This window comes from Chiloscyllium plagiosum, unplaced genomic scaffold (genome assembly GCF_037043375.1).
Source record: "Chiloscyllium plagiosum isolate Xiang-an unplaced genomic scaffold, Cpla_swu_hap1 HiC_scaffold_27, whole genome shotgun sequence".
In the NCBI taxonomy this organism is placed as follows: Eukaryota; Metazoa; Chordata; class Chondrichthyes; order Orectolobiformes; family Hemiscylliidae; genus Chiloscyllium; species Chiloscyllium plagiosum.
The window spans coordinates 33,122,718-33,140,483 of record NW_028270165.1 but is presented as its reverse complement, the minus strand read 5'-3'; the positions used below and the strand labels follow the sequence as shown (position 1 = coordinate 33,140,483).

The following is a 17,766-nucleotide window of genomic DNA, read 5'->3' as shown; positions in this document are numbered from 1 at the left end:
GAGTCTGCGACTGGAGGGGCAGCGAGGGAGGAGGAGACGGAGTCGGCGACTGGAGGGGCAGCAAGGGAGGAGGAGACGGAGTCGGCGACTGGAGGGGCAGCGAGGGAGGAGGAGACGGAGTCGGCGACTGGAGGGGCAGCAAGGGAGGAGGAGACGGAGTCGGCGACTGGAGGGGCAGCGAGGGAGGAAGAGAGGGAGTCTGCGACTGGAGGAACAGCGAGGGAGGAGGAGACGGAGTCGGCGACTGGAGGGGCAGCGAGGGAGGAGGAGACGGAGTCTGCGACTGGAGGAACAGCGAGGGAGGAGGAGACGGAGTCTGCGACTGGAGGAACAGCGAGGGAGGAGGAGACGGAGTCGGCGACTGGAGGGGCAGCGAGGGAGGAGGAGACGGAGTCTGCGACTGGAGGAACAGCGAGGGAGGAGGAGACGGAGTCTGCGACTGGAGGAACAGCGAGGGAGGAGGAGACGGAGTCGGCGACTGGAGGGGCAGCGAGGGAGGAGGAGACGGAGTCGGCGACTGGAGGAACAGCGAGGGAGGAGGAGACGGAGTCTGCGACTGGAGGAACAGCGAGGGAGGAGGAGACGGAGTCTGCGACTGGAGGAACAGCGAGGGAGGAGGAGACGGAATCTGCGACTGGAGGGGCAGCGAGGGAGGAGGAGACGGAGTCGGCGACTGGAGGAACAGCGAGGGAGGAGGAGACGGAGTCGGCGACTGGAGGGGCAGCGAAGGAGGAGGAGACGGAGTCGGCGACTGGAGGGGCAGCGAGGGAGGAGGAGACGGAGTCTGCGACTGGAGGGGCAGCGAGGGAGGAGGAGACGGAGTCTGCGACTGGAGGGGCAGCGAGGGAGGAGGAGACGGAGTCGGCGACTGGAGGGGCAGCGAGGGAGGAGGAGACGGAGTCGGCGACTGGAGGAACAGCGAGGGAGGAGGAGACGGAGTCTGCGACTGGAGGGGCAGCGAGGGAGGAGGAGACGGAGTCTGCGACTGGAGGGGCAGCGAGGGAGGAGGAGACGGAGTCGGCGACTGGAGGGGCAGCGAGGGAGGAGGAGACGGAGTCTGCGACTGGAGGGGCAGCGAGGGAGGAGGAGACGGAGTCGGCGATTGGAGGGGCAGCGAGGGAGGAGGAGACGGAGTCGGCGACTGGAGGGGCAGCGAAGGAGGAGGAGACGGAGTCGGCGACTGGAGGGGCAGCGAGGGAGGAGGAGACGGAGTCTGCGACTGGAGGGGCAGCGAGGGAGGAGGAGACGGAGTCGGCGACTGGAGGGGCAGCGAGGGAGGAGGAGACGGAGTCGGCGACTGGAGGGGCAGCGAGGGAGGAGGAGACGGAGTCTGCGACTGGAGGGGCAGCGAGGGAGGAGGAGACGGAGTCTGCGACTGGAGGGGCAGCGAGGGAGGAGGAGACGGAGTCTGCGACTGGAGGAACAGCGAGGGAGGAGGAGACGGAGTCTGCGACTGGAGGGGCAGCGAGGGAGGAGGAGACGGAGTCGGCGACTGGAGGGGCAGCGAGGGAGGAGGAGACGGAGTCGGCGACTGGAGGGGCAGCGAGGGAGGAGGAGACGAGTCGGCGACTGGAGGGGCAGCGAGGGAGGAGGAGACGGAGTCTGCGACTGGAGGAACAGCGAGGGAGGAGGAGACGGAGTCGGCGACTGGAGGAACAGCAAGGGAGGAGGAGACGGAGTCTGCGACTGGAGGAACAGCGAGGGAGGAGGAGACGGAGTCTGCGACTGGAGGGGCAGCGAGGGATGAGGAGACGGAGTCGGCGACTGGAGGGGCAGCGAGGGAGGAGGAGACGGAGTCGGCGACTGGAGGGGCAGCGAGGGAGGAGGAGACGGAGTCGGCGACTGGAGGGGCAGCGAGGGAGGAGGAGACGGAGTCTGCGACTGGAGGGGCAGCGAGGGAGGAGGAGACGGAGTCGGCGACTGGAGGGGCAGCGAGGGAGGAGGAGACGGAGTCGGCGACTGGAGGGGCAGCGAGGGAGGAGGAGACGGAGTCGGCGACTGGAGGAACAGCGAGGGAGGAGGAGACGGAGTCGGCGACTGGAGGAACAGCGAGGGAGGAGGAGACGGAGTCTGCGACTGGAGGGGCAGCGAGGGAGGAGGAGACGGAGTCGGCGACTGGAGGGGCAGCGAGGGAGGAGGAGACGGAGTCTGCGACTGGAGGGGCAGCGAGGGAGGAGGAGACGGAGTCTGCGACTGGAGGAACAGCGAGGGAGGAGGAGACGGAGTCTGCGACTGGAGGGGCAGCGAGGGAGGAGGAGACGGAGTCGGCGACTGGAGGGGCAGCGAGGGAGGAGGAGACGGAGTCTGCGACTGGAGGGGCAGCGAGGGAGGAGGAGACGGAGTCTGCGACTGGAGGGGCAGCGAGGGAGGAGGAGACGGAGTCTGCGACTGGAGGAACAGCGAGGGAGGAGGAGACGGAGTCTGCGACTGGAGGGGCAGCGAGGGAGGAGGAGACGGAGTCTGCGACTGGAGGGGCAGCAAGGGAGGAGGAGACGGAGTCTGCGACTGGAGGGGCAGCGAAGGAGGAGGAGACGGAGTCGGCGACTGGAGGGGCAGCGAGGGAGGAGGAGACGGAGTCGGCGATTGGAGGGGCAGCGAGGGAGGAGGAGACGGAGTCGGCGACTGGAGGGGCAGCGAGGGAGGAGGAGACGGAGTCTGCGACTGGAGGAACAGCGAGGGAGGAGGAGACGGAGTCTGCGACTGGAGGGGCAGCGAGGGAGGAGGAGACGGAGTCTGCGACTGGAGGAACAGCGAGGGAGGAGGAGACGGAGTCTGCGACTGGAGGAACAGCGAGGGAGGAGGAGACGGAGTCTGCGACTGGAGGGGCAGCGAGGGAGGAGGAGACGGAGTCTGCGACTGGAGGAACTGAGAGTCCCTACTTGCTTGCTGTTCCAATCAAACTCTGCTGGCTTGGGAACAAGGGAACAGAGGGAGGCCATTTCAATGGACTCATGGCCAATGTCTGACCCACAGCCCTCAACACCTTGGCTTAACAGAAAAATAAATCTGCTTCGGATTTCAAACTAACAACCGATCCAGCACTCACTGCCATTTGTGGTGTAGGATTTCAAACCACTACCACTCGTGTGTGCTTGGAAGCACTGCCTAGCATCGCTCCTGCATGGTCTGGCCCTAATTTTACATTACATTACAGTGTGGAAACAGGCCCTTCGGCCCAACAAGTCCACACCAACCCGCCGAAGCGCAACCCACCCATGCCCCTACATTTACCCCTTACCTAACACTATGGGCAATTTAGCATGGCCAATTCACCTGACCCTGCACATCTTTGGACTGTGGGAGGAAACCGGAGCACCCGGAGGAAACCCACACAGACACGGGGAGAACGTGCAAACTCCACACAGTCAGTCGCCTGAGGTGGGAATTGAACCCGGGTCTCTGGCGCTGTGATGCAGCAGTGCTAACCACTGTGCCACCGTGCCGCCCTACTTTGTAGACTACTTCCTCAGATCTGAAATCTCCAACCAGAGGTCATTGTCTATCTTTATCCACCCTGCCCTTTCCTGTTAATATCTCGAAGCTTTTGATCCGAATGGCCCTTAAGCTTTGAAATTCTGGAGAAAACGAGCCTAACTTGTCTAATATCCCTCCATCTAAAGTCCAGGCGTTGTTCTTGTAAACTTACAGTGTACTCCTTTCAAGGCCAAGATAACCTTCCTCAGGTGTGGTGCCCAGATCTGGGGCAGGGCTAGGTAGGGATAGCTTTGTGGTACTTCCATGGGACTATTAATCCAGTCACCCCAGAGGGTTCTGTGGTCGTGGGGTCGAATCCAGCCACAGTAGATGGTGGAATCTAAATTCAATGAAACTCTGGAATTTCAGAGTCGAATGATAAAACATTGTCGGAAAAACCCATCTGGTTCACTCATATCCCTTTGCAGAAGGAAACTACTGTCCTTACCTATTCTAGCCTATATGTGACTCCAGACCTACAGCAATGTGGTTGACTCTGACCTGACCCCAGGCAATTAGGGATGGGGCAATAAATGTTGGACCTGGCCAGTGATGCCCTCGTCCCCTGAATGAATTTTAAAAAAACCACAATCTGCTCACAGTACTCCAAGTGGACTCGAACTAGAGATTCATAGGACCCCTAGAGTGTGAAAGCAGGCCATTCGGCCCAACCAGTCCACACCTACCCTCTGAACAACATCATGCCCCTAGGCCCAGCCTCCTATCCTATCCTAGCCCTGTAACCCTGAATTCCCCATGGCCAATCCACCCTAACCTGCACATCCCAGGGCACTATGGGTAATTTAGCACGGCCAATCCACCCTAACCTGCACATCCCAGGGCACTATGGGTAATTTAGCATGCCCAATCCACCCTAACCTGCACATCCCAGGGCACTATGGGTAATTTAGCACGGCCAATCCACCCTAACCTGCACATCCCAGGGCACTATGGGTAATTTAGCACGGCCAATCCACCCTAACCTGCACATCCCAGGGCACTATGGGTAATTTAGCATGCCCAATCCACCCTAACCTGCACATCCCAGGGCACTATGGGTAATTTAGCATGCCCAATCCACCCTAACCTGCACATCCCTGTGCACTATGGGTAATTTAGCACGGCCAATCCACCCTAACCTGCACATCCCAGGGCACTATGGGTAATTTAGCACGGCCAATCCACCCTAACCTGCACATCCCAGGGCACTATGGGTAATTTAGCACGGCCAATCCACCCTAACCTGCACATCCCTGTGCACTATGGGTAATTTAGCACGGCCAATCCACCCTAACCTGCACATCCCAGGGCACTATGGGTAATTTAGCACGGCCAATCCACCCTAACCTGCACATCCCTGTGCACTATGGGTAATTTAGCACGGCCAATCCACCCTAACCTGCACATCCCAGGGCACTATGGGTAATTTAGCATGGCCAATCGACCGCAACCTGTACATCTTTGGAACTGCGGGAGGAAACCGGAGAACACCCACTGAGTGGGGTGGAGGAGGGGAACGCACAGTCAGTCAGTCATGGGTCCCCGGCGCCATGAGCCGAACTCCTGCTCCCCACCACCCGAACCCTGCGGTCAGTTGTGAACCCGCTGGTGGATCAGCAGGTTGGACGACTGGGCGAAGGCCTTGCTGCAGACAGGGCAGGCGAAGGGCCGCTCGCCGGTGTGGAGCCGCCGGTGGGCCAGCAGGCTGGAGCGCTGGCTGAAGGCCTTGCCGCACTCGGAGCAGGCGAAGGGCCGCTCCCCGGTGTGGACCCGCCGGTGCCTTGCCAGGTTCCCCGCCAGGGTGAAGGCCTTGCCGCACTCGGGGCAGGAGAAGGGCCGCTCGCCGGTGTGCACCCGCCGGTGGGTCAGCAGGTCTGACGACTGGGTGAAGGCCTTGCCGCACTCGGGGCAGGCGAAGGGCCTCTCGCCCGTGTGCACCCGCCGGTGCCTCAGCAGCTCCGCCGAGCTCTTGAAACTGTCCCCGCACTCGGCGCACTTGAAAGGCCGCTCGCCCGTGTGGATGAGGCGGTGGGTGCGTAGCGGGGACGAGTGGGTGAAGGCCTTGCCGCACTCGGGGCAGCCGAAGGGCCGCTCTCCGGTGTGGACCCGCCGGTGGGTCAGTAGGTGGGAGGACTGGGTGAAGCCCTTGCCACAGGCGGAGCAGGTGAACGGCCGCTCCCCGGTGTGACCGCGCCGGTGAGCCTCCAGCTGGTAGGGGTAGTCGAAGCCCTTCCCGCAGTCGCCACACTTCCACGGTTTCTCCATGGGGCCTTCAGGACCGGGCCAGTCACCGCCTCAACCACAAACCGGGCCAGCGACACCGTCTCCCGGCGAACGCTCGCTCAGTCCACGTCACGGAGAGGGGAAGCCCTCATCCGCAGTCAACTCTGTCGAGCGCTCTCACTTGGGTACGCTCGCTCAGTCCCGTCTACCCTTCCACAGGCGCTCATTTCTCTCAACGGGCAAGGGTGGGCAGGCGTGGGCGAATCCACTCGATGGCCAGTCAGAGTCTGAGGTGGGCGTCTGCTTTGAGATGTCTCTCCTCAAGTGTCTCTCCTCATCGAAAGCCCTGGGAAAGGAGTCGACAGAAAAACAAAGCACAGGATGGAAACTCAGAATGGACAACGGCAGACATTTTGTTCTGAGTTCCAGTCGACCAGACACCTCCCCCACCAATCCCCCACCCCTAGTCTGTTGTGCCGAAAGCAGAGTCCCGAGTCCCACTCTCCGTTCCGTCACACTCACCCAGACTCGCCTCGCCACAATCCACCCCCCCAAACCGTCCCCCCTTTCTCCTGCTAACTCTGGCTCGGTGGGAGGAAATGGGTTCAGCTGGTCCACTCTGGCAGAACCCTTCTTTGTTGTAGCAAGGAGCAAGAGCAGAATCCCCGTAGTGTGGAAGCAGGCCATTCGGCCTAACCGGTGTACACCAATCCTCCGAGCAGCATCCCAGACCTAACTGCCCAGCCCTATCCCTATAACCCTGCACTTCCCTGGGCTAACCCACCCAGCCTGCACAGCCCTGGGCACTATGGGTAATTGAGCATGGCCAATCCACCCTAACCTGCACATCCCTGGGCACCATGGGTAATTTAACATGGCCAATCAACCCTAACCTGCACATCCCTGGGCACCATGGGTAATTTAACATGGCCAATCCACCTAACCTAAACATATCTGGACCGGGGGGAGGGGTTGAGGAAACTGGAGCACCCGGTGGAAACCCTCACAGACACAAGGGGGAAAAATGTCCAAACTCCACACAGACAGTCGCTTCAAGGGTGGAATTGAACCCGGCTCCGTGGTGCTGTGAGGCAGAGGTAATAACCACAGAGTCACCAACTCGGAGGTACAAAGGCCGTTTTGGGTCCATCAATTGCATTATGCACACGAAGCAAGGAAGAAAGCAAGACCATTAGACATGGAGGATAGAGATAGACTGGAGAGTTGGGCAGAGAAGTCGCAGATGGAATTCAATCCAGGCAAATGTGAGGTGATGCATTTTGGGAAGTCTAATTCTAGAGTGAACTATACTGTAAATGGAAGAGCCTTGGGAAAAGTTGATGAGCAGAGAGATCTGGGAGTTCAGGTCCATTGTCCCCTGAAGGTTGCTGCACAAGTGGATAGACTGGTCAAGGAGGCATATAGTATGCTTGCCTTCATTGGTCTGGGTACTGAGTATAAGAGCTGGCAGGTCATGTTAAAATTGTACAAGACATTGGTTCGGCCGCATTTAGAATACTGTGTACAGTTCTGGTCGCCACATTACCAAAAGGATGTGGATGCGTTGGAGAGGGTGCAGAGAAGGTTTACGAGGATGTTGCCTGGTATGGAAGGTGTGAGCTATGAAGAGAGGTTGAATAGGTTAGGATTGTTTTCACTAGAAAAAAGGAGATAGAGGGGGGACCTGATTGAGGTTTACAAAATCATGAAGGGTATGGACAGGGTAGATAGACATAAGCATTTTCCCAGGGTGTGGGATTCAATAATCAGAGGTCACGCGTTCAAGGTGAGAGGTGAAAAGTTTAAGGGGGAGACACGCGGCAAGTACTTCACACAGAGGGTGGTGGGCGTTTGGAATGCATTGCCAGCAGAGGTGGTAGAGGCAGGCACGGTAGATTCATTTAAGATGCGTCTGAACAGATGCATGAGTAGGTGGGGAGCAGAGGGATACAGATGTTTAGGAACTGGGCATCAGGTTTAGAAAGTACATTTGCATCGGCTCAGGATTGGAGGGCCGAAGGACCTGTTCCGGGGATGTAAGTTGTTTTTCTTCTGTGATGTTAATCCAGCTCCGTCACACTCCCCATTAGTAAGCCCCATTCCACTCCCTGCCCCCCAAGAGGCCTGAGTAACTGACTGTAAGTGTACTGATGTTAATCCAGCTCCCTCACACTGTCATTCAGTAACCCCTCTCCCCCCCAGTGCCCTGTGTTACTGACTGTTTCTGTACTGATGTTAATCCAGCTCCCACACACTGTCACTCAGTAACCCCTCTCTCTCTCCCCTCAGTGCCCTGTGTTACTGACTGTGTCTGTACCGATGTTAATCCAGCTCCCACACACTGTCACTCAGTAACCCCTCTCTCTTTCTCCCCTCAGTGCCCTGTGTTACTGACTGTGTCTGTACTGATGTTAATCCAGCTCCCTCACACTGTCATTCAGTAACCCCTCTCCCCCCCAGCGCCCTGTGTTAATGACTGTGTCTGTACTGATGTTAATCCAGCTCCCACACACTGTCACTCAGTAACCCCTCTCTCTCTCCCCTCAGTGCCCTGTGTTACTGACTGTATCTGTACTGATGTTAATCCAGCTCCCACACACTGTCACTCAGTAACCCCTCTCTCTCTCCCCTCAGTGCCCTGTGTTACTGACTGTGTCTGTACTGATGTTAATCCAGCTCTCTCACACTGTCACTCAGTAACCCCTCTCTCTCTCCCCTCAGTGCCCTGTGTTACTGACTGTGTCTGTACTGATGTTAATCCAGCTTCCTCACGCTGTCACTCAGTAACCTCTCTCCCCCGTCCCCAGCGCCCTGTGTTACTGACTGTATCCGTACTGAGGTTAATCCAGCTCCCTCACGCTGTCACTCAGTAACCTCTCTCCCCCCTCCCCAGCGCCCTGTGTTACTGACTGTATCTGTACTGATGTTAATCCAGCTCCCTCACGCTGTCACTCAGTAACCTCTCTCCCCCCTCCCCAGCGCCCTGTGTTACTGACTGTGTCTGTACTGATGTTAATCCAGCTCCCACACACTGTCACTCAGTAACCCCTCTCTCTCTCCCCTCAGTGCCCTGTGTTACTGACTGTATCCGTACTGAGGTTAATCCAGCTCTCTCACAGTCACTCAGTAACCCTCTCCCCCCCCCCACCCCCCGTGCCCTGTGTTACTAAATGTATCTCTCCTGATGTTAAACCAGTGCCATCACACTGTCACTCAGTAACCCCTCTGCCAACCAGAGCCCTGTGTTACTGACTGTATCTGTACTGATGTTAAGCGAGCTCCCTCACACTGTCACTCAGTAACCCCTCTCCCCCCCAAAGCCCAGTGTTACTGACTGTGTCTCTACTGATGCTAATCCCGCTTGCTCACACTGTCACTCAGTAACCTCTCTCCCCGAGAGCCGTGTGTTACTGACGGTATCTGTACTGATGTTAATCCAGCTCCCTCACACTGTCACTCAGTAACCCCTCTCCCCCCAGCACCCTGTGTTACTGGCTGTATCTCTACTGATGTTAATCCAGCTCCCTCACACTGTCACTCAGTAACCCTTCCCTTCCCCACCGAGAGGCCGGAGTTTCTGTCTGCATCTCTCCTGATGTTAATCCAGCTCCCTCACACTGTCACTCTGTATCCCCTCTCCCCCACCAGCGCCCTGTGTTACTGACTGTATCTGTACTGATGTTAATCCAGCGCACTCACGCTGTCACTCAGTAACCCCTCTCCCCTCCCCAGCACCCTGTGTTACTGACTGTCTATACTGATGTTAATCCAGCTCCCACACACTGTCACTCAGTAACCCCTCTCCCCTCCCCAGCACCCTGTGTTACTGACTGTCTATACTGATGTTAATCCAGCTCCCACACACTGTCACTCAGTAACCACTCTACCCCCCTCCCCCCCCCGAAGCCCTGTGTTACTGACTGTGTCTGTACTGATGTTAATCCAGCTCCCTCACACTGTCACTCAGTAACCTCACTCCCCGAGAGCCCTGTGTTACTGAATTATCTCGACTGTTGCTAATCCCATCCCTCAGACTGTCACTCAGGAACCCCTCCCCACACCAGCCCGCTGCGTTACTGGCTGTATCTCTACTGATGTTAATCCAGCTCCCTCAAGCTGTCACTCAGTAACCCCTCTCTCTCCCCTCAGTGCCCTGTGTTACTGACTGTGTCTGTACTGATGTTAATCCAGCTCCCTCACACTGTTACTCAGTAACCCCTCCGCCCCCCGCATCCTGTGTTACTGACTGTATCTGTACTGATGTTAATCCAGCTCCCTCACACTGTCACTCAGTAACCCCTCTCTCTCCCCTCAGTGCCCTGTGTTACTGACTGTCTGTACTGATGTTAATCCAGCTCCCTCACACTGTCACTCAGTAACCCCCCTCTCTCCCCTCAGTGCCCCGTGTTACTGACTGTATCTGTACTGATGTTAATCCTGCTCCCTCACACTGTCACTCAGTAACCCCTCTGCCCCCCAGCACCCTGTGTTACTGACTGTATCTGTACTGATGTTAATCCAGCTCCCTCTCCTCCCAGGGTCCTGTGTTACTGACTGTATCTGTACTGATGTTAATCCTGCTCCCTCACACTGTCACTCAGTAACCCCTCTGCCCCCCAGCACCCTGTGTTACTGACTGTATCTGTACTGATGTTAATCCAGCTCCCTCCCCTCCCAGGGTCCTGTGTTACTGACTGTGTCTGTACTGATGTTAATCCAGTTCCCTCACACTGTCACTCAGTAACCCCTCTCTCCCCCAGTGCCTTGTGTTACTGACTGTGTCTGTACTGATGTTAATCCAGCTCCCTCCCCTCCCAGGGTCCTGTGTTACTGACTGTGTCTGTACTGATGTTAATCCAGTTCCCTCACACTGTCACTCAGTAACCCCTCTCTCCCCCAGTGCCTTGTGTTACTGACTGTGTCTGTACTGATGTTAATCCAGCTCCCTCCCCTCCCAGGGTCCTGTGTTACTGACTGTGTCTGTACTGATGTTAATCCAGTTCCCTCACACTGTCACTCAGTAACCCCTCTCTCTCCCCTCAGTGCCCTGTGTTACTGACTGTGTCTGTACTGATGTTAATCCAGCTCCCTCACACTGTCACTCAGTAATCTCACTCCCCCCCAGTGCCCTGTCTTACTGACTGTATCTGTACTGATGATGTTAATCCAGCTCCCACACACTGTCACTCAGTAACCCCTCTCCCCCCCCAGCGCCCTGTGTTACTAACTGTATCCCTACTGATGTTAATACAGCTCCCACACACTGTCACTCAGTAACCCATCTCTCCCCCCAGTGCCCTGTGTTACTGACTGTGTCTGTACTGATGTTAATCCAGCTCCCACACACTGTCACTCAGTAATCCCTCCCCACTCCCCAGCGCCCTGTGTTACTGACTGTGTCTGTACTGATGTTAATCCAGCTCCCTCACACTGTCACTCAGTAACCCCTCTCCCCCACCCAGCACCCTGTGTTACTGACTGTGTCTGTACTGATGTTAATCCAGCTCCCTCACACTGTCACTCAGTAACCGCTCTCCCCCCAGCGCCCTGTGTTACTGACTGTGTCTGTACTGATGTTATTCCAGCTCCCACACACTGTCACTCAGTAACCCCTCTCGCCCCCCAGCGCCCTGTGTTACTGACTGTGTCTGTACTGATGTTATTCCAGCTCCCACACACTGTCACTCAGTAACCCCTCTCTCTCTCCCCCCAGCGCCCTGTGTTACTGACTGTGTCTGTACTGATGTTATTCCAGCTCCCACACACTGTCACTCAGCAACCCCTCTCTCTCTCCCCTCAGTGCCCTGTGTTACTGACTGTGTCTGTACTGATGTTAGCTGAAACCTTATTGCTGGAACAGCACAGCAGGTCAGGCAGCATCTAGGGAACAGAAGATTCGACGTTTCGGGCACATGCCCTTCTTCAGGAATGAGCAGAGAGTGTTCAGCAGGAGAAGATAAAAGGTAGGGAGGAGGGACTTGGAGGAGGGGCGTTGGAAATGTGATAGGTGGAAAGAGGTCAAGGTGAGGGTGATAGGTCGGAGTAGGGTGGAGGCGGAGAGGTCAAGAAGAAGACTGCAGGTCAGGAAGGCGGTGCCGGGCTGGAGGGATTCGGCTGAGACAAGGTGGGGGGAGGGGGGATGAAGAAACTGGTGAAGTCCAAGTTCATCCCCTGTGGTTGGAGGGTTCCCAGTCGGAAGATAAGACGCTCCTCCTCCGACCGTCGCGTTGTTGTGGTTTGGCGGTGGATGAGTCCAATGACCTGCATATCCTCGGTGGAGTGGGAGGGGGAGTTGAAATGCTGTGCTACAGGGTGATTGGGTTGGTTCGTCCGGGTGGCCCAGAGGTGCTCTCTGAATCGCTCCGCAAGTAGGCGGCCTGTCTCCCCAATATAGAGGAGGCCACACCGGCTGCAGCGGATGCAGTAGATAATGTGGGTGGAGGTGCAGGTGAATCTGTGGCGGATATGGAAGTTTCCTTTGGGGCCTTGGAGAGAAGTGAGGGGGGAGGTGTGGGCGCAAGTGTTGCACATCCTGCGGTTGCAAGGGAAGGTGCCGGGAGTGGAGGTTGGGTTGGTGGGGGGTATGGATCTGACAAGGGAGTCGCGGAGGGAGTGGTGATCTGACAAGGGAGTCGCGGAGGGAGTGGTGATCTGACAAGGGAGTCGCGGAGGGAGTGGTGATCTGACAAGGGAGTCGCGGAGGGAGTGGTGATCCAGCTCCCACACACTGTCACTCAGTAACCCCTCTCTCCCCTCAGTGCCCTGTGTTACTGACTGTGTCTGTACTGATGTTAATCCAGCTCCCTCCCACTGTCACTCAGTAACCCCTCTCTCCCCTCAGTGCCCTGTGTTACTGACTGTGTCTGTACTGATGTTAATCCAGCTCCCACACACTGTCACTCAGTAACCCCTCTATCCCCTCAGTGCCCTGTGTTACTGACTGTGTCTGTACTGATGTTAATCCAGCTCCCACACACTGTCACTCAGTAACCCATCTCTCTCTCCCCTCAGTGCCCTGTGTTACTGACTGTGTCTGTACTGATGTTAATCCAGCTCCCACACACTGTCACTCAGTAACCCCTCTCCCCCCAGTGCCCTGTGTTACTGACTGTGTCTGTACTGATGTTAATCCAGCTCCCTCACACTGTCATTCAGTAACCCCTCTCTCTCTCCCCTCAGTGCCCTGTGTTACTGACTGTGTCTGTACTGATGTTAATCCAGCTCCCACACACTGTCACTCAGTAACCCCTCTCTCTCTCCCCTCAGTGCCCTGTGTTACTGACTGTGTCTGTACTGATGTTAATCCAGCTCCCACACACTGTCACTCAGTAACCCCTCTCCCCCCAGTGCCCTGTGTTACTGACTGTGTCTGTACTGATGTTAATCCAGCTCCCACACACTGTCACTCAGTAACCCCTCTCTCTCTCCCCTCAGTGCCCTGTGTTACTGACTGTGTCTGTACTGATGTTAATCCAGCTCCCACACACTGTCACTCAGTAACCCCTCTCCCCCCAGTGCCCTGTGTTACTGACTGTGTCTGTACTGATGTTAATCCAGCTCCCACACACTGTCACTCAGTAACCCCTCTCCCCCCAGTGCCCTGTGTTACTGACTGTGTCTGTACTGATGTTAATCCAGCTCCCACACACAGTCACTCAGTAACCCCTCTCTCTCTCCCCTCAGTGCCCTGTGTTACTGACTGTGTCTGTACTGATGTTAATCCAGCTCCCACACACTGTCACTCAGTAACCCCTCTCTCTCTCCCCTCAGTGCCCTGTGTTACTGACTGTGTCTGTACTGATGTTAATCCAGCTCCCACACACTGTCACTCAGTAACGCCTCTCTCCCCCCAGCGCCCTGTGTTACTGACTGTGTCTCTACTGATGTTAATCCAGCTCCCTCACATTGTCACTCAGTAACCCCTCTCTCTCTCCCCTCAGTGCCCTGTGTTACTGTGTCTGTACTGATGTTAATCCAGCTCCCACACACTGTCACTCAGTAACCCCTCTCTCACCTCAGTGCCCTGTGTTACTGACTGTATCTGTACTGATGTTAATCCAGCTCCCACACACTGTCACTCAGTAACCCCTCTCTCCCCTCAGTGCCCTGTGTTACTGACTGTGTCTGTACTGATGTTATTCCAGCTCCCACACACTGTCACTCAGTAACCCCTCGATCTCTCTCCCCTCAGTGCCCTGTGTTACTGACTGTGTCTGTACTGATGTTAATCCAGCTCCCACACACTGTCACTCAGTAACCCCTCTCTCTCTCCCCTCAGTGCCCTGTGTTACTGACTGTGTCTGTACTGATGTTAATCCAGCTCCCTCACACTGTCACTCAGTAACCCCTCTCTCCCCTCAGTGCCCTGTGTTACTGTGTCTGTACTGATGTTAAACCAGCTCCCTCACACTGTCACTCAGTAACCCCTCTCTCTCTCCCCTCAGTGCCCTGTGTTACTGACTGTGTCTGTACTGATGTTAATCCAGCTCCCACACACTGTCACTCAGTAACCCCTCTCTCTCTCCCCTCAGTGCCCTGTGTTACTGACTGTGTCTGTACTGATATTAATCCAGCTCCCACACACTGACACTCAGTAACGCCTCTCTCCCCCCAGCGCCCTGTGTTACTGACTGTGTCTCTACTGATGTTAATCCAGCTCCCTCACATTGTCACTCAGTAACCCCTCTCTCTCTCCCCTCAGTGCCCTGTGTTACTGTGTCTGTACTGATGTTAATCCAGCTCCCACACACTGTCACTCAGTAACCCCTCTCTCACCTCAGTGCACTGTGTTACTGACTGTGTCTGTACTGATGTTAATCCAGCTCTCACACACTGTCACTCAGTAACCCCTCTCTCTCTCTCCCCCAGTGCCCTGTGTTACTGACTGTGTCTGTTCTGATGTTAATCCAGCTCCCACACACTGTCACTCAGTAACCCCTCTCCCCCCAGTGCCCTGTGTTACTGACTGTGTCTGTACTGATGTTAATCCAGCTCCCACACACAGTCACTCAGTAACCCCTCTCTCTCTCTCCCCTCAGTGCCCTGTGTTACTGACTGTGTCTGTACTGATGTTAATCCAGCTCCCACACACTGTCACTCAGTAACCCCTCTCCCCCCAGTGCCCTGTGTTACTGACTGTGTCTGTACTGATGTTAATCCAGCTCCCTCACACTGTCACTCAGTAACCCCTCTCTCTCTCCCCTCAGTGCCCTGTGTTACTGACTGTGTCTGTACTGATGTTAATCCAGCTCCCACACACTGTCACTCAGTAACCCCTCTCTCTCTCCCCTCAGTGCCCTGTGTTACTGACTGTGTCTGTACTGATGTTAATCCAGCTCCCACACACTGTCACTCAGTAACCCCTCTCCCCCCAGTGCCCTGTGTTACTGACTGTGTCTGTACTGATGTTAATCCAGCTCCCACACACTGTCACTCAGTAACCCCTCTCTCTCTCCCCTCAGTGCCCTGTGTTACTGACTGTGTCTGTACTGATGTTAATCCAGCTCCCACACACTGTCACTCAGTAACCCCTCTCCCCCCAGTGCCCTGTGTTACTGACTGTGTCTGTACTGATGTTAATCCAGCTCCCACACACTGTCACTCAGTAACCCCTCTCCCCCCAGTGCCCTGTGTTACTGACTGTGTCTGTACTGATGTTAATCCAGCTCCCACACACAGTCACTCAGTAACCCCTCTCTCTCTCCCCTCAGTGCCCTGTGTTACTGACTGTGTCTGTACTGATGTTAATCCAGCTCCCACACACTGTCACTCAGTAACCCCTCTCTCTCTCCCCTCAGTGCCCTGTGTTACTGACTGTGTCTGTACTGATGTTAATCCAGCTCCCACACACTGTCACTCAGTAACGCCTCTCTCCCCCCAGCGCCCTGCGTTACTGACTGTGTCTCTACTGATGTTAATCCAGCTCCCTCACATTGTCACTCAGTAACCCATCTCTCTCTCCCCTCAGTGCCCTGTGTTACTGTGTCTGTACTGATGTTAATCCAGCTCCCACACACTGTCACTCAGTAACCCCTCTCTCACCTCAGTGCCCTGTGTTACTGACTGTATCTGTACTGATGTTAATCCAGCTCCCACACACTGTCACTCAGTAACCCCTCTCTCCCCTCAGTGCCCTGTGATACTGACAGTGTCTGTACTGATGTTAATCCAGCTCCCACACACTGTCACTCAGTAACCCCTCTCCCCCCCAGTGCCCTGTGTTACTGACTGTGTCTGTACTGATGTTAATCCAGCTCCCTCACACTGTCACTCAGTAACCCCTCTCTCTCTCCCCTCAGTGCCCTGTGTTACTGTGTCTGTACTCATGTTAATCCAGCTCCCACACACTGTCACTCAGTAACCCCTCTCTCCCCCCAGTGCCCTGTGTTACTGACTGTGTCTGTACTGATGTTATTCCAGCTCCCACACACTGTCACTCAGTAACCCCTCGATCTCTCTCCCCTCAGTGCCCTGTGTTACTGACTGTGTCTGTACTGATGTTAATCCAGCTCCCACACACTGTCACTCAGTAACCACTCTCTCTCTCCCCTCAGTGCCCTGTGTTACTGACTGTGTCTGTACTGATGTTAATCCAGCTCCCACACACTGTCACTCAGTAACCCCTCTCTCTCTCCCCTCAGTGCCCTGTGTTACTGACTGTGTCTGTACTGATGTTAAACCAGCTCCCTCACACTGTCACTCAGTAACCCCTCTCTCTCTCCCCTCAGTGCCCTGTGTTACTGACTGTGTCTGTACTGATGTTAATCCAGCTCCCACACACTGTCACTCAGTAACCCCTCTCTCTCTCCCCTCAGTGCCCTGTGTTACTGACTGTGTCTGTACTGATGTTAATCCAGCTCCCACACACTGACACTCAGTAACGCCTCTCTCCCCCCAGCGCCCTGTGTTACTGACTGTGTCTCTACTGATGTTAATCCAGCTCCCTCACATTGTCACTCAGTAACCCCTCTCTCTCTCCCCTCAGTGCCCTGTGTTACTGTGTCTGTACTGATGTTACTCCAGCTCCCACACACTGTCACTCAGTAACCCCTCTCTCACCTCAGTGCCCTGTGTTACTGACTGTGTCTGTACTGATGTTAATCCAGCTCTCACACACTGTCACTCAGTAACCCCTCTCTCTCTCTCCCCCAGTGCCCTGTGTTACTGACTGTGTCTGTTCTGATGTTAATCCAGCTCCCACACACTGTCACTCAGTAACCCCTCTCTCACCTCAGCGCCCTGTGTTACTGACTGTATCTGTACTGATGTTAATCCAGCTCCCACACACTGTCACTCAGTAACCCCTCTCTCCCCTCAGTGCCCTGTGTTACTGACTGTGTCTGTACTGATGTTAATCCAGCTCTCTCACACTGTCACTCAGTAACCCCTCTCTCCCCTCAGTGCCCTGTGTTACTGACTGTGTCTGTACTGATGTTAATCCAGCTCCCACACACTGTCACTCAGTAACCCCTCTCTCTCTCCCCTCAGTGCCCTGTGTTACTGACTGTGTCTGTACTGATGTTAATCCAGCTCTCTCACACTGTCACTCAGTAACCCCTCTCTCCCCTCAGTGCCCTGTGTTACTGACTGTGTCTGTACTGATGTTAATCCAGCTCCCACACACTGTCACTGAGTAACCCCTCTCTCCCGCCAGTGCCCTGTGTTACTGACTGTGTCTGTACTGATGTTAATCCAGCTCCCACACACTGTCACTCAGTAACCCCTCTATCCCCTCAGTGCCCTGTGTTACTGACTGTGTCTGTACTGATGTTAATCCAGCTCCCACACACTGTCACTCAGTAACCCCTCTCCCCCCAGTGCCCTGTGTTACTGACTGTGTCTGTACTGATGTTAATCCAGCTCCCACACACAGTCACTCAGTAACCCCTCTCTCTCTCTCCCCTCAGTGCCCTGTGTTACTGACTGTGTCTGTACTGATGTTAATCCAGCTCCCACACACTGTCACTCAGAAACCCCTCTCTCTCTCCCCTCAGTGCCCTGTGTTACTGACTGTGTCTGTACTGATGTTAATCCAGCTCCCACACACTGTCACTCAGTAACGCCTCTCTC

At 55.7% G+C, this 17,766-nt stretch overlaps 1 protein-coding gene across 2 annotated transcripts in view; it reads right to left on the bottom strand.

Annotated features, from left to right (window-relative positions):
• Positions 1-2,741: 2,741 nt before the first annotated feature.
• LOC122546533 (uncharacterized) overlaps positions 2,742-17,766 on the bottom strand; it is a 95,980-nt gene continuing 80,955 nt past the window's right edge. For both annotated transcript variants that reach the window (XM_087974350.1, XM_087974351.1), the window contains exon 2: positions 2,742-6,043. In XM_087974350.1, the coding sequence (XP_087830476.1) occupies positions 5,065-5,739 (675 nt within the window). In that variant the 5' untranslated portion in view covers positions 5,740-6,043 and the 3' untranslated portion in view covers positions 2,742-5,064. The remainder of the gene's footprint in view (positions 6,044-17,766) is intronic.